This window comes from Anser brachyrhynchus (genome assembly GCF_964034855.1).
Source record: "Anser brachyrhynchus genome assembly, chromosome: 2".
Lineage (NCBI taxonomy): Eukaryota > Metazoa > Chordata > Aves > Anseriformes > Anatidae > Anser > Anser brachyrhynchus.
In genome coordinates, this window is record NC_137695.1 from 80,556,514 (window position 1) to 80,578,519 (window position 22,006).

Consider the following 22,006-nt stretch of genomic DNA (forward strand, 5'->3'; position numbering starts at 1 on the left):
AATCCACAGGCAGTGGCGGCGGGACACAAATCCAGAGAAGATAACAGGGATAAGGTCTGGGAGGGGATCACGAAAGCAAAGGCACTGCTGGAGCTGAACTTGGCTAAGGGTTTCTTCATCGAATTATTGAGATTTTTCTCACAAGGTACATAGGATGATCAAAAGATTAAAAAAACTGTATCCCATCCTCTGTCCCCCAGACCACCAGGTGGGCAAGGCATTGGCTGGGCGGTTGCATTCAGACAGCTGCGGTCAATGGCTCTATGTCGAAGAGGAGAGCGGTGACAAGTGGTGTCCCTGCTGTGGCGAGGTGGGGGTTGGTCTATTCTCCCACATGCCTAGTGACAGGACGAGGGGGAATGGGCTAAAGTTGCGCCAGGGGAGGTTTAGGTTGGATATTAGGAAGAACTTCTTTACCGAAAGGGTTGTTAGGCATTGGAATGGGCTGCCCAGGGAGGTGGTTGAGTCACCATCCCTGGAGGTATTTAAAAGATGTTTAGATGTAGCCCTTAGTGATATGGTTTAGTGAAGGACTTGTTAGTGTTAGGTCAGAGGTTGGACTAGGTGATCCTGGAGGTCTCTTCCAACCTAGATGATTCTGTGATTGACGGGTCTGTACCAGGACACGTGCAGAACAAGCCCCAGCACAGGACGGACAGGGAGCTGTTGGAGCGAGCCCAGAGGAGGGCCGTGGGGATGCTCAGAGGGCTGCCGCCCCTCTCCTACGGGGACAGGCTGAGGGAGCTGGGGTTGTTCAGCCTGGAGAAGAGAGGGCTCTGGGGAGACCTTACAGCAGCCTTCCAGTACCTAAAGGGGGCCCAGGAGAGCTGGGGAAGGACTCCATGAGCCGTGAGGACGGAGCTCCCAACCCTGACGGCGGCCAGAGCCCAGCCCAGCCCAGCCCTGCCCTGACCCCCTCCCCTCCCCTCCCCTCCCCTCCCCTCCCCTCCCCTGTCCCCCGGCCCCGCTCCCCGCAGCGCGCACTGCGCAGGCGCCACAACTCACTCGCCTCCCGCCGCGCGCCCGGCCGCGATCCCCTTCCGCTTCCGCGGCCCCCGCTGCCAAGAAGCCCCGCCCACCCCCGCAAACCACGCCCCCAGCCCCGCCCACGCCCCCACCGGCGGCGGGGACGGGGCCGTCGGGCGGGCAGCGCTCGCGAGAGCGGCGAGCCGGAAGAGGCCGCGGGGCGGGCTGCGGAGCGCAGTGGGCGGCGGGCGGGCGGGCGCGCGGGAGGGCCTCGCCTCGCGTCGCCGGCGGCAGCGCCCGCAGCAGCCGGGGCGGGTCCGTCCCCGGTCCCGTCCCCGCCGAGGCGGCTCCGCGCGGGCCCCGCCGCGGTCTCGTCGCGCCGCAAGATGGCGGCGGCGGCGGGCGGGGGCGGCGGCGGCGGCAGCAGCGTGAACCCCTTCCTCAGCGACTCGGAGGAGGACGAGCCCGGCGGCGGGCGGCCCGGCGGCGGCGGCAGCAGCAGCAGCACGGAGCCGGGCGGGCCGGCCGAGCCCCGGCGGGAGGAGCCGGGCAGCCCCGAGGAGCCGGCGGGCCCGCGGGCGGCGGGGGCGCCGGGCGATGGCGGCGGGGCCGGGGCCGGGGCCGGGGCGGCGGGGGAGCCGCCGCGGGTGTCGATGGACGCGATGGCGGCGCAGCTGCTGCGGGACCAGTTCCTGCTGACGGCGCTGGAGCTGCACACGGAGCTGCTGGAGAGCGGCCGCGAGCTGCCCCGCCTGCGGGATTTCTTCTCCAACCCCGGCAACTTCGAGAGGCAGAGCGGCACGCCGCCCGGCGCCGGGGGAGGCCTGGCCGGCAGCGTGCTGGGGGCGGCCGGCGGCAGGGAGCCCGGCCCCGGGCAGCTCAGTAAGTGCCGGGGGGACGGGGCGGGCGGCCGGGCTGCCCCCCTCCTGCTCGCGGGTCCCGGGGAGCCTCGGCCTGACGGCGGAGGCCGGGCACGGGGCAGGAGCTGAGGTGGCTCCTGAGATGGGTGCTGGGCTGCCCTGGGCCTCGTGTGCCCTCCCGAGTACCTCCCCTCAAGAAGGAACGCGTGTGCTGCATGGCGAAAGGGCTGTCGAAACCCCCGACCCATCCCTTTAAAGTCTCACGGGATGGCTGAGGTTGGAAGGGATCTCCGGAGACCACCTGGTCTGGCTGCCTGCTCGGGCAGGGTCACCCAGAGCACGTTGCGCAGGGTCACGTAACAGCTGTCAGAAACGGGCTGTCAGGAGCCCGCGCGGTGTTCCTGTCAGCGCGGTGCTTAGGCGCCCAAGGGTGGGCCTCAGTTCCGCGGGTACTGCCTGGTCGCACACCACTAGCGCAGTGTTTCCGATAACCAGTGCTGCCAGGCTTTCCAGGCGCTTGCAGTCTTGGGCTCCCCGTTTCGGGGATCACCACTTGGGGTGGGGGGAAGTATACTGGACTAGCGCACCTACTGGAAGCGGTGAGGGTGTTTCGAAAGGTGTGGCATAGCTGGCCTTAAAAGCTTTTAGGTTTTAGTAGTAGAGCAGATGTCTTAGAATAGAATTACTTGTGTGATTTAACGATACTGCTGTTGAGAACAGTAGAGTTTTAAAAACCTGGTAGCTAATGGAAGTGGCACTGAGAGAGAGAAGTTGCCCAGCCACCTGACTTTTGAGGTCCTAATGAACCCTTGGCCAGCGCTGAAATGAACGCTGTTCTTTTCAGCAGACTGTTGAAAGGGTTATCTATACGTATATTCCAAGATACCTAGTGGCGTTCTGCACGTAGTCCTATACTTCCGTTTACTTTACAATAAAGTTTCTAATGTTGCAAAGACCTGCAGTCAGACTTAAAAATTGGAAAGAACTGGTGGTATCTGGATGACTTGGATTGTAGGAGGCACATAGGCTTTCAGCTTTTATCGTTTTTTTCAATGTATTTTAAAAACTGGATGGAATTTTTCTTCAATTCCTGCCGTGTTGTTTATATGCTGCTTGTCTTGTTTACAAATGCTTAGAATTTCATACTTGGCTTTGTCCTACTGAGAGCTTCAGTGTGGTTGCTTTCATGATAAGATTGGTGAACGTTGGAAGAAGCTCATGCTTCAAGGCCATGGGCCAGCAAAAACTTCTGTTTCCTTAAAAGCAGCTTTCTCGGGGCTTCCAGGCAATTCATCCAACTGACTAAACATTCTCCTTTCTATGCGAACATGATATGCTGTTTCCAGTTGTTGATGATGTACATACTCCAGTAGGATTAGGAGAACAGCAGCCTGTGTAAGTGGTGTTATACACCCCAGAAATTGGGGCATTCTACAGCAATGTACGTTTATGTGAGAACATCTTTATGATCATTGTGCTGACCTGCAGAATGCACGGCAGCAGTATGCAACTATTAAACAAGGGGGGAAGGAGGTGAGGAGAGGAGAGGGGCTAAAATGTATTTTTGGAGCAGTGTAACAATAGTGAGGCATGGTAAAAATAGATATGGTAGACCTTAGGTTAAAAGTTACATAGAAGTGTCTTGAAATCCAGTGTCTATAACAGAAGTTGTGTGCTTTTTTTGTCTCAAAAGCATTTCAAAAGACAATTAACATTGACTGACGTTGACAGGTGTCAGATCCAGAACAATGAGAAAAATGTATTTTTGCGTAGCTCAAGTAGATTTTCGAACTTTTTTTGTCATCAGATTTGTTGAGATGTGGAGATCTAGTGCAGAGCTGGTGATTTGCGTCGGTGCTGTTCAGCCTGAGCCTGTTTAATGTTAACGAGAACTGAGAAGGACTCATATCTCTGAATTTAAGCCAATATCCAAATGTTAAAACTGATTGCAGAAGATTGATGGGCTGAAAATTGTAAGGTCCTTGCAGGAATTCTTTTCATTTTCTTCTTCAGCAGCTGGTATTGTATTTGATCAGATAAATAAACCACAGGTCTAATCCAGCAGTGAGTGCGTGTTTTCCTAAGTTAGCTGTGAAGTTAAGCTGTTGAGAGGTGGTCTGTTATTCCTGCAATCGTGCAGACTTGCAGAGAATTCATATGTGGGTATTCCAGCTACCTGCTCTCACGTTAATATGCCAAAATGAGTTTGAGCATAAAACTGCAGTTTTCTTCGTAGAAACTATTGATGTAGAAGGTAGTAGAATTTGGTATGATTGACATTTCAAGGTCACTTGAATTTTGTGCCTCAGTGGGAAAAAAAACAAAACACGTGTGTTCAGCGTGAAAAAGTTGTGTTGATGCCTAAAGTCAGAGTTCATTCTCAGCATAGGCCCTGCACCTGCTATCCCCTACTCCCAAGTTAGGTGACTCTGGTTGTATGCTGAGGTTTTCCGTAGTCTGAGTGGATGTGGAAAAGGTGACTGGCACTGAATGTGAAGCATGTCTGGAATGCTGCCTGAGGATTTCCACTGAGCTATGGGCAGCTTTGCACTGTATATGCATTCATATGCACAATGGGAGAATTTCACTGCAACTGTTCATCGGCAGCTCTTGGTGTTTTAGGCAAGCTAAAATATGGTTATATGGTTATGTATATATGGTGCTAACCACATATATATATATATATATATATAATATATGCAGTCTTGGGCTTTTTTCCCTTTTCTCTTTATGGACTACTACAAAGAGGTTTTAGTGAAGTATCCTAGCAGCTAAAGAACTAGCATCATGTGGCCAACTAGTGACTTAGAAGCTGTTTCATCTCTGAACCGTGCTTCAGAGCGCTTGGTTACAAAGCAGTTGATAGTCAGATGACTAGGATCTCCTGTATTTTTGGAAAAAAACACCCCTCCATTTTGCAGCAGCAATATGTCACAGCTGCAAACAGAGATAAAGCTGTACCGTAATGAAAAACGGGGAAAGGTGTATGGTGTCTAACACTTTTGTTTGTGGAATTTTAAAAAAATTGTCATTGTGAAGGAGTCAGCGCTGCTCCTTTAGTCGCAAAGCACTTGTGTGCAGTCATCCTTCATATCCTGCATCTCTGCTTAGGTCTTCCCAAACTTGCATGTTTGCTTCTTCCATTGGATTCGATAGCAGTGGTGACCAACCTGCTAGACCATTTTGCTACCACTCTTCTAATGCTAGTCATATGAGTGGTGTAGTTTGGAAGTCCCTGCTTCACACGGTATTCCAGATCTCTGAGGAGGCTTTGGTTAGCACCTACGTTTTAGAAGTAAAATTACGGTCCCTTCCCCATCACCGTTGTATCATATAAATTGAGACACTTAAAGATTAGAAATAATCCAGTGGCTCAAATGTCTCATCTTTGTTGCCCAGCCTCAAATGTTGTGCCAAGAAGTCCTTTAATTTGACAGCCATAATTCAGGCTTGAGCATAGCAGGTGATGAAGACTTGCATTTCTTATGTGTTTGGTATGGTGCCCTGTGAGTATTACGCTTGGTGAATGCTGTTTCCTGAAGGGATGCAGCTTACACTGTTAGAGTTAGCTTTAGTCTCAAAATCTGCCTTCTATTTTCTTCTTTATAAAGGAGAAATATTTTAAAAATTTGAAATGGCTTTAAAGAAAATCATGAAGGGATTAAACTTGTCTGCTGCATTTGTATTTTTCAGGGGATGATTTTTTTCTGGATATTTCAAAAGTGAAATTGTTTGTAATTTGCCAGGGGGTTGATTCCAGTTACATTAAGTTAATCTGTGAGTACAAATATAGAGAGAGTTGATCCTGCTACTGTGCAGTAAACTGCAGGGTTTTCTTGCAGTTTGGGATTTGTGTGTGTGTTTCAGATACAGTGAAGTATCTCTGTTTTTGCTTACAGCCTTTGGAATTCAGCTAGGTCCTACTGGAAGAAGGGCGCAGGAAGAGCACATTGATGATGCTATCACAAGAAGGGGGAGGCTTCATCACAGCTCTGAATCCTGAGCTACAGGCACAGTGATGCTGTGACTCTGTACGCGCCCCGTCATGATCTGTGTTTCATCAGATTTTTGCTTTAAATGAAGGTATTTCAGAAGAGGACTATGTCAAAAGAGCTCCCACAGCTTTAATGGCAATCTAAATAGGATTGGAAATTAAGAAGAAGATGTAATATCTGCTGTTCTAATGACTAGGGTTCTGCCTTGTATTGTTTTGCTTTCGTTATCAGCTTAAAACTTTCATTGGTTTCTTTATGAATGGTGATCTGATGGCTTGTGGGTGAGACAGTGGGTTTAATACCTGTTTTAGGAAAGGTCCTCCTCTTGTGGAGGAAAGGATTGAAGGGTGCAGGTGAAGAGGGAGTCAAAACTGCTGTTATGTACAGGCGGGAGACGCTGAATGTTGTCTCTCCAAAAGGACAGAAAATACCTGTATGTAATGCTGAAGGAAGGAGGAACTGAATTTTTGATAGCTACAGCCAAGGAGTGAATTGTTTAATCTTTGGTTGATATCTATATTGGAGCGCTCTGGGGTGTCTTGGTGGATCTGAAGATGGGTTCGTGCCCGTAATGGTGCAGTGACACAAAGAAGTGATGCGACCAGGCAGCACGAGGTACGTCCGGCAGAGATGGGCGAAGCAGGGCAGGCTGATATCCCCTGGGAGGAGGCAGGCACAGCTCAGGTTGTCACTGGGTAACAAGGGTTCCTATGGACACACCAGGCGTTACCTTGCAGTAACTTATTTGTGCGCCCTTCAACTCTTAGGATGTTTGCGGGTACCCTCTGGGGAATCTAGCTGCACGAGCCCTGGCTTTCTCTTCTGTTCCTATGCCAGAGCTGCTGCTGGTTTTCCGTGCTGGGGAAAGCAGAGTGAACCTGTGTGTAGGCACTGTAGCTAGTGCAGTCACGGGAGAGTTGAGCCGTGCCTGGTGTGAAAGTTTCATCACAATGAGCAGACTGGGTGCTGGAGCAGCACACGTTCCCTTCGATCAGTTCTGCTGGTGGGGAAGGGAGAGGTGGTTGTGTGGAGAGGAGGGGGAGAGCAAGGGCATCAGCGGGAGCATTGCGTTTGAGAGCCAGCGGTTGGCAGCTTCTAAAGCTTCCCTGTGTGTAATTTCAATTCTCTGCAAAGTGTATGGAGTTTCCTGAAGCTTTTCTTCCTCTGAGAATTGTCGTTTTCGACAGAAGATGCAACTTGTAAATTCTGTTCTACCGAGAGCACGCTTGCTGGAAATTTACACAAGATTCATTGCCTGATATTAAAAGAACTGTCTAGTATTTGCAGGCAAGCCATGATGAATTAGGTACTGATATCCAAGTGTGTTGGAAGCTGACTTGCGTGCAAAGTCCATCCTGATTAATTTAAAGTTTCTAACAACTGTATTCTATAAACTCAGAATTAATGAAAATATGGAAAACAGAAGTTTCAGAGAGTTCTCATACTTTCAAACCAAATTAAGATTTCTAACAAATTCTGAGTTAAATCATTCTTACATTTGGAACTGTTTAAAATCACAGAATCGTCTAGGTTGGAAGAGACCTCCAAGATCACCGAGTCCAACCTCTGTCCTAACACTAACAAGTCCTCCACTAAACCATATCACTAAGCTCTACATCTAAATGTCTTTTAAAGACCTCCCGGGATGGCGACTCAACCACTTCCCTGGGCAGCCCATTCCGATGCCTAACGACCCTTTCGGTAAAGAAGTTCCTCCTAATATCCAACCTAAACCTCCCCTGGCGCAACTTTCGCCCATTCCCCCTCGTCCTGTCACCAGGCACGTGGGAGAATAGACCACCCCCCACCTCACTACAGCCTCTTCTAAGGTACCTGTAGAGAGCGATAAGGTCGCCCCTGAGCCTCCTCTTCTCCAGGCTGAACAAGCCCAGCTCCCTCAGCCGCTCCTCGTAAGACTTGTTCTCCAGACCCCTCACCAGCTTCGTTGCCCTTCTCTGGACTCGCTCGAGCACCTCCATGTCCTTCTTGTAGCGAGGGGCCCAAAACTGAACGCAGTACTCAAGGTGTGGCTTCACCAGAGCCGAGTACAGGGGCACAATCACTTCCCTAGCCCTGCTGGCCACACTGCTTCTTATACAGGCCAGGATGCTGTTGGCCTTCTTGGCCACCTGAGCACACTGCTGGCTCATATTCAGCTGACTCTCAACCAGTACTCCCAGGTCCTTCTCTGCCAGGCAGCTTTCTAACCACTCATCTCCCAGCCTGTAGCTCTGCTTGGGGTTGTTGCGCCCCAGGTGCAGGACCCGGCACTTGGCCTTGTTGAACTTCATACAGCTGACCTCAGCCCATCGGTCCAGCCTATCCAGATCCTCCTGCAGAGCCTTCCTGCCCTCGAGCAGATCGACACACGCACCTAACTTGGTGTCATGTGCAAGTACAGCATCAGAAGTATCTTTCCTATCAGCACATGGAGATATGTCTTAAAACCTGATTTTGTTGCGTGTTCTGCATTACAACTATTCACATTAAATGTATGACTTGTCATTGATTTTCTAGTATATTGTAAAGGTGTAGGCTTGATAAAACTGCATTTGATACCTCTTGGGCAAAGGCTGAAAATTGTAGGTAAGCTTGTAGGCTTTGGATTTTTAGTTACAATACAGATGACTAAGACATGGTATAAAGTGTATGTTGAGTTTGTTGGACAAGAAGGGTTTTTTTAGAGGTGTTGTTTTTGTTGTTGATTTTAAATGGACCAAGCTGAAAAAGCCTTTGGGAAATACCGAACTCTTTCCCCTCTGTGCACCACAGGGGACGGGCAATTTAATTCCTCCCTTCCTGCAGTACAACTCTGCACGGTGGTGATGTAACTTTGCTTTTGAATTGAAGGAAATACTATTACATAAAAACTCACAGGAAAAAAAAATATTTATATAACAAGTACTTTTTCATGTTGGTTTGATGTTGGTGGGGCAGGGTAAAAATGAGCAAATACTCGTTTGACAGGCGACTTTCAAATACCTTCAAGAAGGGAGGGAGGTTCCACAACCTTGCTGGGCAACCTCTGACACTGCTCAGTAAAAAAAAAAAGAAAAGTGTTTCCTGGTGTTCAGATGGCACCTCCTGTGTTCCAGTTTGTGCACTTTGCCTCTTGTCCTGTCCCCAGACACCACTGAGTAAAGTCCCTCGTCTTTGCACCCTCCCTCCAGGTGTTGGTACACATGGATGAGATCCCACCTTAAGGCTCTTCTTCTCCAGGCTGAACAGTCCCAGCTCTCTTGGCCTTTCCTTGTGGGAGAGATGCTTCAGTCTCTAGTTTCTCGGTTTTAGTTTTTTAATATTTTTTTTAATTCTGTATAAAATCAGTTTAGACGTGTTAAAACTTAATTGGAAAATTTACTACTATCCTGAGATAAGTGTAAAAATCAGGGAAAGGAGAATATGCTGGAGGTGAAATAATGTGAAAACTGAGTGAAGACGGTGCTTGAGAATTAAGGTGGGTGTCATCTGTGCATGTTAAGTAGTTCCTCGTCAAAGTCAGCCACTTAAGGACTGGATTGATGCAAGATAATTTTGCCTGGCATCAGAGAATATCACTAAAAGCTGGTTACTGCAGAGAAAGGAAAAATCCTTGTATTGCAAGCTGATTTGTATGCGTTGGGAAAGGCAGAGCTGCAACACAGAGCATATGGAGCTAACTTGATTCTGTTGATGCTTTCCTAATTTCTGCTGAAGCTGGGATCAGGGGCTGGAAGTCGTGCCCCAGCACCATGCTTCTCCCTTAGCTCTTCTCTTTTGGGAGGCTCTGGCAGCTGGAGCCTTGGTGCTTTCCCCAAGGTAAATTGCCCCTGGGGTCTTTGTGTTCGCTGCAGCAACACTCAGTGGCTTTTAGCAGGGCCAACTGAGTTCTTTTGGGCTCAAGTATCATGGGTGCTGCCTGTTCTGTCTGCGCTGTAAGCAGATGTACCAGAGCACTATGTTTGCTGCTGGGAGGCTCTCTGCGAGGTCAGCCCGGGTGTGCCTGGATCTGTATCTTAACCCCAGTCAGTGGCTCGTGAGCGTGCTATTTCTCTGCTAGGCTGCGGGATCGATCTTGTGCTTGTGTGGCTTCCTGCACGGGAGCTTCTGCTCATGCCTTTCCGTAAGAGAAAGCATTATCTTTTTATTGCAATCTATATAGCAAAGCATTTGTTATACATAACTGGTGATTTGTTTTTTTCTGCTGTTCGTGGCCAGCAAGCATAGATAAGCGTTCTCCAAGTAGTTTTAGGGCTTTAACCCTCATGCTTCCCAGGAGTTTTCGTAGCATGAAGTAGGTGAATGTATTGATCATCTGTTTTCACACTGGTTTGGATTTCCTGTCATGGGCTAGCATGATCTGATCATCTTGAACACCTGTTAAAATTCTAGGTGACTTGTAAGTGGATTGCTCTGGTGGCTCAAAGTTAATTTTATTCTAGGAGCTGTACTTAATTTAGTTTCCCTTTTAATTTGACGGTGCTCTGAGAACTTCTTTTGAGCACGTAGCAATTTCGAAAATTCATCAAAGAAAGAACATCTGGGCAAGGGCAAAAGAGACGCTCATCGACTGGGTGTGTACGATTTAGTGCCTGATGCAATAGATGGCTTAAAGGCTCCTAGTTCCCTATCAGAGTTAGCATAGCAATGTGGAGCGTGTTGATCTGCTATGTTCACTGTGAAATTTCAAATTGATTTAAAAACTTGACCACTAAGTCTGTTCCTTCCTGATAGGTTTCATGCTAGATCACGTATCTGCTGCCGTGGATCTAGTTTGCGCTGCTGGCTGATGCAGCAGTGGGAAGCTGGGAAGAAGCTGAAACATGTCAGAACTTCTAAATGCAGCAGCCAGTTAAGACTTCTCAAAGTGATATTGCTCCACTGTCGTCTTGTCAAGTCTGGCAAGATTTAGAGTAAAGAAAGCCGCTACATGGGGAATTAAATTGTTCAATTCATATGTATTGCACAAGATACTACGCAAAATACCTATTTCAGTTGCTACATAATGTGGCTACAAATATAAGCTGTAAATTGATAATCGCTTTTCAAAGTGTTAATGATGTCAGATTCTTCAGTGTAGAGACATCTCCATTCAAGCTGTTTGCGTTTTTATCTTGTTCCACATCTGTGAGTGTACCCCTCTTGCCGGTTGGTTTATTCACATACACATATTTGCATTTTGGTACTAATTTGGAGCTAAAACTTCCTCTTTTACCGCTTGCACGTGCTTATTCTTTCTCCCACGTGGTGTCCATGCCCAGTTTCCTCAGTTCCTGCTGTTTCTGCCTGTGATGTTGTGCAAGACGGCCGAAGATGTGAGTAATTCAAGGACATGTTTCTATAGACCAGTGCTCTAGAAGAGAGCAAGCAAGCTGTTGTGTGACAGAAAGGGCTAGTTTAGGCTAGGTCTTGAACGTTTAAGGTAGGTGTAATACCTAGTCTGCTGACTTCTGTACCACCAACAGAATGAGATCTAAAATACATATTCTGACACTAGTATTTCCTTAGGCCTGAACATAAGCAATTCTTCTATTTTTCCTCTAGCACAGAAGAAAAAGAAAAAAGTGGCAGACCTGAATAGTTTCTAAGGAAACTTGTCAGTTGGGTTCTGTTGCCAGTCTGCTGGTTTGCCTATATCTTCTTGGGAACCTGAAAATTATGTTGGGTGTCCTAAATATAAAGATGAGCTGTACTCTGTAAAATGTTGTACTGTTGGCTTCTTCAGATGGATATGGAGTGTTTTTTTCCAGTGTCTTTGACTTACAGACACCTTCAAAAAAATCAGCTTTGTTTTCCTTATGACCTTAGCTTCCTTGGGATAGAAAATTTGACTGTACTTTAATGTGTAGATTAGGAGGAGGAAGAGCTTCATAACAGGAGAAACTTCTGTATATTTTCTAAAGTTGCATGCAATCACACCCTTACGTATCCTAAAGCTTGCCTTGATAGTAGTCCATGGGTTGTAGGTTGAAAAGCGCTGCAGTAGTCAACATGTGTAGCTTTATCATCTCTTATGGATCTGAGAGTATCTTGTAATCAGAATTTTTTTCTTGGATTCTCTCAAATATAATTGTAATTACATGGTTTCCTGACATTTATAATTCCCAACTACTTTCATTATACTGCAGCTAATAAAATTTGGAGTCTAATTTACTGTTATATGTAGCATAACAGTAAATTATATAGCATGTCTGTTGGTTGAATTATGTTTTTTTAATTCATAAGAAAAATAAACCTTAGCAATTCCCTGTTTCTTTATCTGTTTTCTACAGAACAAATTTTCTATCTTCAGTTCAAGAATGAAGAGTAACTTGTACCTCTCCGCAGTTTTAGATATAACCTGGAAATCTAATGTTAAGGAGGCCTCGTTAAGGTTGAAATCCTATGTAATTAAAATTTAATTTAGTGAAGAGTGCGTGTTGTCAAATAAATTACTTCTGGTAGATCAAGTTGCTTGTGCAATACTTCTAACACCAATGTCAGAGCATTTTGACCTTCTCTGAAGTGTTTCAAAAAAAAAAGTCCATGCTTTTGGAAGGTGAGCTTCTGGAACTCTGCAAGCTCGAATACTCAAAATTCTGTGTAAATACTTTCTGATATCTGATAGCATGAACAACATTCCATAATGTTTTTTTTCCAGGTCTGTGATGTGTTTCCAGGCCACCTTCCTGCCTTAGTAAGGCTACGATAAATGACAAGTGGAACTGTATTAAACATGTAGGTTTATTGTCTTCCAGGAGTGTTTTCTTTGTTTTCCATTTCTGTTTCCTTTTCTGGTGAAATGTAGTGTTTTTTTCCTTCTCCAAAGAATGATGTGTGAGGATGGGCTTCTGAAGAGTCTAGATGATGGTTTCATAATAGCATGATAGGCGTAAGTTTTAAGCTAGATTAATGAACTTTGAACTTTTACTGTCTTGAAAACATTTGCATCTTCCTGTCATGTATATGAGCTGTCTTCTTACAGCTGTATCTCCTTGCATAAGATGCACATGAAGCCTGGCTTAAAATGGAAAAGATTTGGTCCTAGTGTATCAAATATCTAGTGAAAAGCTACCTTTGGTCTTCATGGTGAAGAATTCTCTTTGCATTGCCTCCTGCTTTGTATGGATGCTCATCTGAACCAAACTGCCAGCAGCCATTTACTACCCCCATCAGTTTAAAGCATGGTAGCAGTTTTGCTACAGAAATTTTTCAGTACAAGTGAACGCTTATGCTTGCAAAAGACGAATCCTCTTTGAATTTCTAATGGTATTACCTTTATTACTTCTTGAATTTCAGGGAAAAAGATCTTGGTCTTCACATGCTCTGCTTGGTTAATTGCTAGTACGCAGTGATAGGATTTCTTGCCATCAAGAAAATGTGACAACTGCTTTACTGATGGCTGCTTTACCAACAAGTATTTTTAAAAATTCAGCTGTTGTCAAAGTAAATGCAAATAGCTTCTAAAAGATCTATACTATTTCTTGAGCATTTTCATCAAGAAGCAGTATTGCTTGGTTTGTCTGTCTTTAGCAGATACGTGATATTATGCTTACATAAAGAATATTAATTAAGTACTAATGTAGAAGACGGCAATTTATTTATGCTTCATTTTTGTACCTTGTGGTTAATGTGATTCCTGTTGCATCCCTTTAGATAAATTAGTTGAAATAAACTGTTTTTACCATCAGAGTGAACAAAACTTAGCCTTATCTTTATGTATGCTAGTGCAAGGAGCTACCACTTTGTTTTGATTTTGGTTTGTCTGTTTTTTCCTCCCTGAGACAGTTACACTCAGGTTGCATTGAAAGAAAGAGGTGAATACGCCCAAGGAACAGAAGTTGTCAGCAGAAACCTGCACATAATACAGGTGACAGGTCTGGGAATAAGAAGGGAATTGGATTTTTTTTTTTTTCCTTTGGAATGAAGCAATATTTTAAAAGATAAGTCAGTGAGCAAAACATGATGATGAGCCTGAGTTTTAACTTCACAAAAGAAATGAAAGCGGTTCCATTTTTCAACAGATGGTTTAAAAAACTTAGCTTTGAGTATCAAGTATGATTCTTTGCTTTTTGATTTTTCTTAATACCTTTCCAGTGGCTCAGGTGGGAGACAAGACATATGCAGGCTCTCTGTTACTATCCCAGTCTATTTCCTGGCGTTTCACTAGCAGGAGGTATCAAAAGCCTACCCCTCTCTTGCTTGCTTTCTGTGCATCCCTGGCACTCTGTCTTGCCACATCACAGGGCTATGCTTTTTAATACCTCCTTGTCAGCACTGTTCCTGTTGTTTTGATATTTCTGAAATATGAAACTGACAGCAGGGTTTGTTTTCCTTTTACTCGGAAGGAATTACTGATTAAAAATAAAGGTGCTTTAGTTCAGAAAACATATAAAGGAATACAAAATCTATGTGCAGAAGATTGTTGGTGAGAACGTGCATGTAATAACAGCAAAATGGCTTCCCACTGCTGCCTTGCTTTTTTTTTTGCTAGAACAGAAACGGAGGTCAGCCAAAGCATATTTCTCTTTTTTAGCACTTTGCAGGGTTCTGCTTTGATTTTTTCCTTGCCAAATAGCATGAAGCTAAGATTTTTCTTTTTCATTAAATAGACATTAACTAAAGAAACATACTGTCTTTCCTAAAAAAAAAAAAAAATGTGTTTTTCCCAGTTGGTTCAAAAAGTTGTTCTCTCTCCCGAATGCTTTAGTTGCGATACTTCCACTCAGAGTGCAACTACTTCTACTTGAGAAAAATGGTGATGTTTCACATTCCTTAGGTGAGCTGCATGGGCTGAGCACAACCCTTCCCATCCCGATTGCTCTCCTTCAAACAACCCTGCTAATTTTCTGGGTGAATGAGGCCATTGTGTGGCCTGCAGTGAAGGTACCGACGTCCCCATCTGATCCTTTGCTGTGCAGGTATATGCTTTATGGAAGCATAAACCTTGAGGTTATAAAATGTTATTGTATAGTTTTCTGGATGGTGGCATTAGTCTTGGGAGGTAAGTCTCCACGGACGACTGCCTGTAAAGGAGGTAGTAAGGGGCGAGGTTGCATTTCATGTTGAAGTGTTTTGGCTCTGGATGGGAGGAAGGGGGCTGCCTTTGCTGCCCACTTTCCCCTTGGCTCATGAGCGTCGGTGCCTCGGGGCAGAGGCTGCCGGTCTAGCTGAGGTCGGTGAGGTCCGTGTGGGCACCGTGATAGGAGCCCATGCTGTAGCCACACCGCATATTTTAAAGGCATTATGCTACAGCAACGTAGTGATACAAGTCTTGTTACGTTACCCAAACTAACCATTTAGTTTGTGTTGTAGAAGCTGTAATTTCCCAACATCTGCAGTGTGTATTACCTAGAGGGACACTGAATTGAGCAAGTCCTGTGCAGCCTGTGTGTGTATACTGCTAATGTTCCTTTTCCTACATCATGTTTTTGGGTGGCCTACTACACACTCCTTAGTGTAGTTTCAGGTTTCACCACAATGATACGTAAAGTCATTTGTCATTGGAAACCGTATCTACAGATAGAAGCCCGTTATCTCCGCGTTCTTCAAGTACAAAGATTGACTTGGTTTAGTAATGATAGCACCAAGCTTAATTATGTTTTTGAGAAGGAAAGTTATATGTGAGGGAGATTCGTATACCAACCTGTATATATGAGTGTCAGATGTTTGCTGTTATGAATACTGTGATGGCGATGAGAAGTCTAAACAGTGAATGTACAAATTTTAAGCCCACAAATTGCTGGTGTGCGTGCAGATGATGCTTAAGGCAGTTTATGGACGTTAAAATCGCCAGAGTGTATGGTTTTATTTGGTTTATGCAAGTACTATTAACATTGTAAAACTGGTGCGTGTTCAGTGGCGGGGAACTGTTTGATTTACAGCTGCTGGTACAATCTTAAATAGCCTCCATTGAATACATGCTGATACAGGATGACACCTGACATAGATGACACCATGCTGTTTTCTAGGCAACTGCTTTTTCAAGAAGCCTCTGGCTGTTGCTTTGGCAAATAAGTTTGTGTTTTGTGGCTGGGTTTGATTTACGAGTTTTGGGGAAGCCTTTGCCTCTGAAATATGCTGCCAGTCATGTGAACAAGGTTTTGTTGCGTCCAGCTTTGGATGCTTGGATAATTCTGATGTGATTGACTTTACCTGAAAGTTTGGGAATTGCTTCTTTGATGTTACCTGCTTTGTAAGAGAAATTGAAAATTGAGCTGTGCTTTGCCACAGTGGCGCTATATCTGAGACTGGGTCACTTTCCTTAAACATCATTTTTGCATTGAGATCTTTATTTGTATGCTGTTTCTTTGTTCAACTTGAGTCTTGAATTTGATTTCAAAAAACTGAACTGAGAAAACGTGCAGCCCCAAACGAAATAAATTGCAGCAGCGCTTTCCAAACAGTGTTAGGCGTTCAGAAAAGTCAGATGAGAAGACTTTCTCTCCGCGCGTTCAAAATTCATGATGCTAAGCACTGTGAAGCAGCCTAAACGAAATTCTTAAATCAGGTTAGCGTCTGGAAAAACTGCAGAAAGATCAGAACCTGCAAATGAACAGTGAGTTTTAAAACTAAATACCAAATGGGATGTATTCAGGAGGAACAATCTATTTCTTCGCCTGGGTAGCAAAGCATAGTTGTGGCAAAAAAAAACGTGGTTAGATACTATTATACATACAGTGTACACTACCACGTCCTTGATGCAAATAGACAAATGAGGATTGCCGTGCACTGTAGTTTGGAGCAGAATACCTCTGCTTGAACTAGCAAACTTGTTATTCTCAGAAGTTTTCCAGATAAGCATAACGTTTTCAATCAGTCTGTATAATAGATTCTTTAATTTCTGACACAATGCAGAATAAATCTTTTAGATTTAAATACTTTCAATAGTGTTAGTCGTGACAGAATGTGACAAAGAAGTGATGAAATTGCTTTTCTTCCCTCTGAGAGTTGCAATTTTTGACAGCCATGTGGAATTTGTTCTTTGTTAAAGTGACAACAATTCTAATGTAATTAAAATGATGTCTGCAGAGCTACATAGAAATTAATTTCCAAAGGAGGAGAAAGATTTAGATTACTTAATATAATTTTGCATGTTCAATTGTGTTAGGAATGTATTCTATTTATTTTGGGTTCTGTCACTGTTTGAGCTATTTCATTGCACGTTTTTTTCTAACAAAAAGGTGAATGTGTACTTCAACGGACTTGAAATTCTCAAGATAGTATGCATTTCTTTTGCTGAAATGGAAAAGTTAGTGGTCATATCAAAACCTTATGCTAGTTTCTAAATTTCTTGAATGATCTAAAAAATAAATTCTAGAACATGAGTATTATGACTGCAGTACCAAGAACTGTGCTTGTTTTGCTTTAATTTTGCTAGATAATGCATTCATTAGTAAATGTTGTATTAAGTGAGTTTGTACTGGAGTTAATGGTTAGAGTCAGGAGATAATGCTGAGTAAATAGAAAATATAATAAATTAAAATACAGTGAAGTAAAAGAAGTACTGTAAAGTGTTTGGCTATGTTAATGTGACTTAAAATACTAAAAAGGGGAACAGAACTGCTTGCAGCTTGTTACAAAGGAGTTTGTATCTGCATGGTTTCTTATGTGTACTCATTTAAGTCCAAGAAGAGGTCTGTGGCCCTTGTGGAAAAGGGAAGGAGCTACTATATGCTGTTCTTGACATACTGTCTGGAGGGCGGAAGGGCTGTCTTTTGGGGAGTGGGGAAAGGGAATCTGTTGTAGCGCCTGTTCACTGATCTTGGTGTAGTGCTGTATTTTAAAAAACTTAGTGATGTACTCTGATCCTGGTTATTTATACCTGCTTAGAGACAGACTTTTTGGAAAACATAGTGAAATTTCAGTCATGCAGCACGTGTAGCCTTTTATTAATAGTATCTGAAATAAGATGTTTTGACTTTCTTCATTAAAGCTAATCAACTCTTCAGGACTTTTTAAGATGTCTTTTCTTTTCTGTTTTTTTCTTAAGATCGCGCTGGAAGCATCAGTACTCTTGATTCCCTAGATTTTGCAAGATACTCTGATGATGGCAATAGGGAAACAGACGAAAGAGTAGCAGGTAAGTTCTTATGATTTAGGAATAATAGGAAGTTGACTTCACAATTTGCCTTGCTGTTTGTAGCAGCAGTGTATTTAAATGAACATTCCTGAAGATGACTAGACTTCACACTGTGGTGGTTTAACTAGTCACTTAACAATGCATCAGATTTCAGACGTTTCTACTATAATTATTGTAAATTTTCAGGCAGGTGTATTTCTATATGACTTAAACAAGCAATATTCTTGAAACTTGGACACAGTTTCTGACATTAGAAACCTACTGCCTTCTAATATTTAGCTGAAACACAATGTGTTCCATGTAGTAGTCTGTGACTACGAGCTAGGTAACAGCTTTCTGATGTACAGATCTGCAGTGAATCATCTGGTTAAACATAGTGCATGTTTAGATCAAACATGCTTTAAAAAAAAAAAAAAACACAACATTTGGGGTTTCTCAGTTCCACAAGTCATTTTTGCTACAAATCTTAATTGTAGTGCTTTTCTTCTCTTCCCATTTGATTTCTGGATCCTATAAGATTTTTTCAAAGTGACAGGTCTTTTTGCTTCATGTAGTACTGAAATTAAGGCTGTGGAATTTTAATTTCAGGATTTTCAACTATCAAAGGCAGAGAACATTTTTCTTTTACATCTGAAATTTTTATAGTAGTCTCTTTTGCATGTGAGCTATGTTACTATAATCCATGCTTTTTTCTAAGATCCAGATATTAAGCTATTCACAGCTTCTCCAGAGAAAATCATAAAATCTCTCTAAAACATGCTGCTTATTTTTCTTCCTGTCAAATAATGCTGCTTAACATCATAACCACCCGAAAATTGTCCATGCTGTGACCTTTGTTCACATTTTTTAGCTTTATGAAACCTGAAGTGATGCAAGCTGTCATACCTCTGCTCCATATCACTATCTCTGCTTTATCCACCATGCTTTATCCCAGCAGAAACACTGGCAAGTACAAAAATACAGAAGAGGATGCTTAAACATAATTCTATAAAGGTTCTTCGTTATGAAATTTCCTCTCTCTATTAGTCTGAAATAGCAACCAGTGTTGAACCACAGAAAAGAAACAAAGATGTCGGGAAACCGTCATTTTTCTTATGTGACCTTTGTTGCTGAGGTAGAGGAATAGTGAAATTCTCAAATATGAAGACTCATGTATTTTGGTGTTCTGTTCTGAATCTATAGGTAATTATTGTTCTTTGATTTACGTGAAAACTGTCAGATTCTTACAATGATTGAATTCTTGTCTTTTGCGATGTATATTGTCAGTTTCAAGGAGCGAAAAATCTAAAAATACGCAGTTGCTGTTCTAAACAAAACGTCTTTAAGGAACCCAGGTGTTTCTGAATCATGTTCTGTAATACAGTGCAGAAGCAGGCGTTTCCCTGTTTTTTTTCATCATCTTGGTAGATTATTCCAGTATGTACGTAATCTTTCTAGGTAATCTTTTGTGGGAGTGTAGCCATGGGGGTCGACAAGGTGTCTGTGTGGTCATTATGCCACAATCTTTCTTGGCAATAGTATTACTGAAAGAACTGGCTTGATCTTTGCTTGGAGCTGCGTTTGATAACTGACTTGGATTAGAGGTGCTTGTGGAAAGTGAGGACCAGGCAGAATTGACATCTAGTAAAACCTTTCATCTTCCGATGGAACATTAATTACCAAATATTGATTGTTTCCAGCATGAAATCAATATATCCTAAAACGAAATATTAAATGTAATTTATTATGTACTAAAATAGAGATTTTTGAAGACTATGGTATATTAATTGGCTACTTTAATGTAATAGACAAGCAAATTATTTGGCAGGATATTTACATAGCATTTCTGTGTTCCTTTAGAGAGATTTTTCCATGAGTTGTTAAAAACTGATGTAAGAACTTTACCAAAGAAAGCAATACTAGATAGGATTTCTGGATGTTAGTGAAAACTTGGAAGTTTTTTAGAACATCCTATTTCTGTTCAATTATAATTGCTTACAATCTCATGCATCAATTCTGTATGCAGCCTCCAAGCAGTAAATTGACTTGCATGGAAGTGCCTTCAGAACACTGAAATTTTTTAATATGCACATTAAAAATATTTCAGTAGAGATTTCAAAACCTTTCTATATCCATCTCCTCCTTTGAACAAAATCTGGCTAATAACTTCTATTTTTGAAGTTGTCCTTAGCTGCAAATGTGCTTTGAAATGTAAGTAGTCCATTCTGCTTATTTCTTCTCATATTCTTTCTTCTTAGCAAAGAGCTTTGATCCATAGGAGGTAAAATCGTAATGTATTGCAAAAGCTGGAGGCCATGATCGGATAGTCATGTGTTCTTTTGATAATTCTCAAAGTTAGATTTGAGTAGTTTCTTTTTTTTATATGCATTTCTCATGCTGTTATCTTTGTGGTTTTTTTTAACCATTTGGACACAGTCCATGATTTCTATTATCAATTTCCTAGTCAAATGTCAAATGAAGGATAAAAGTCATATCAGTCATTTAAAAGACATGAATCCTGAGTCAGAGGAACTTGAAAAATGAAGTTATAACATATCCCATACAAATACTTTTTTGTATTGGAAAGCACCAAATCAAAAATATCTGCGTATACTGTCCAAAGCCTTCATGTTTCTGTTTTTGCCCTGATGGATGGTGTTAGACTTAGCTGCCAGACTTCTTTTACCTGTCAAAAAATATATATATATTGGAAATAACTAGACAGAGTCTTGGTAAAAATGGATTTCAGTGTTTCAAATCTGTTAGTCCACCTCATTCCATCTGAAGTTAAAAAGCCTAGAAGCAAAAATATTCTGAAGAGTTGGTGTGAACTTGTCATTTGGAGAATCTGATCAAAGGAAGCGAAGTGAGTCTCTTATCATCAGCTTGTCTGAACAGATGCAAGTCACAAAGACCCATCAGGGTGTGGATCAACACTGCAGAACTAATCGGACAGAAAACATCTATTTTCTTTCTCATTTACCTGATCTTAATATAGATTTAGAGTGCTGTGTAACTAATTGGATAATGCATTCATAATACACAAAGTTTCAAAAAATTTATGCATTGTTAGATCTTGCAATGTACTAGGTAAAAACAACTTGTTCTATAAGACTAAGTACTGAAGCAGTTCTTACTAAGATAAGGTCAGTACTGAAGGCTTTATTAGGCTTAGTAAACCTCCTCCAAATAGGTCTTCTGTTCTCTGGTTGTTCTATAAAAATTCCTAACTTGAAATCAAATACCCTCCAGTATTCAGTGTAAAGAGGTTATCTGACATTCTGAACTGAATCTTCTGCCACATCTTAGCCTGACTGCACATGTATATTTGTGATCTAAAAACTCTACTTTCTGTAATTTAAAGTATTAAGCATTGCTAACCTACCTTTGACGTCTAGTGTTCTGATAATTTTAGAAATGTGATGCTGTTATTTCAGTGATAATAAAATGAAAAATCATCAAATTCCATTTCAGTCATTTGTGTTCTTTGTTTTTTTTCTGTGTAAATTTCTGGCTAAAATGTGTATCTTTTGATTAGCGCAATAAAATATTGTCACTGTCAGGACTTGGAGAGAAGAGAAGTTCAAAAACTCACTTATTTTTGAAGATTTCATGTTATCTAGACTTATGTTTCTGCTTTTTGTACAGCCCTTTTTAAAAAAATAAATAATATTGAACACAATTCAGAAATGAAAAAATTGACAAAAACAAAATAAAAAAAATCACAACAAAAGCCCACAATAGGAGTCTGTAAGACTTGCTGCTACTTGTCTGTAGTCACTTGCTACCATTGTGTGTTCAATTTGTTCATAGTGGAAATGGACCAGTTCCTGTCTTCTCATTTTCTGTCTTATGCCCTGTTTAGCAGTTGTGCATCTCCTTAATTTCTTTCAAGGTTGGTAGTCTCCAAGGGTTGAATCTAAAGATCAGGCTGCTCTATCAGATCTTCTCTGTAGTTGGTCTTGTCCTGTTAACTTGGACACATTAATGAGGCGAATGAGTTAAGTGTTGGCTTCCCAGTCTTAGAATGATAACAAGTTCTCTGTTAACTTGCACTCAAGTCTCTGAATGATCATAATTTTTGTAGCTTGATAGCCATCTCTAGTACAACTTTGCCTTTTGGTTCTACCTGTTTTATGTCCTGAAATGTTTCATGCTGACAGTAA

The 22,006-nt window shown here is 42.7% G+C and overlaps 2 protein-coding genes across 3 annotated transcripts in view; one reads left to right on the forward strand and one right to left on the reverse strand.

Moving 5' to 3' along the window:
* Positions 1-1,072, reverse strand: part of PIGN (phosphatidylinositol glycan anchor biosynthesis class N) — a 111,315-nt gene extending 110,243 nt beyond the window's left edge. Inside the window, exon 1 of the mRNA XM_080579277.1 lies at positions 1,006-1,072. The gene's annotated coding sequence lies outside the window, so the exon portion shown is untranslated. The remainder of the gene's footprint in view (positions 1-1,005) is intronic.
* Positions 1,073-1,221: 149 nt separating this feature from the next.
* The window catches only part of RELCH (RAB11 binding and LisH domain, coiled-coil and HEAT repeat containing), a 75,419-nt gene continuing 54,634 nt past the window's right edge, over positions 1,222-22,006 (forward strand). The window contains exons 1-2 of one of the 2 annotated variants that reach the window (XM_080579275.1): positions 1,222-1,848; positions 17,772-17,861. In XM_080579275.1, coding sequence (XP_080435401.1) covers positions 1,353-1,848; positions 17,772-17,861 — 586 coding nt within the window. In that variant the 5' untranslated portion in view covers positions 1,222-1,352. The remainder of the gene's footprint in view (positions 1,849-17,771; positions 17,862-22,006) is intronic. The other variant, XM_080579274.1, reaches the window with a different exon arrangement.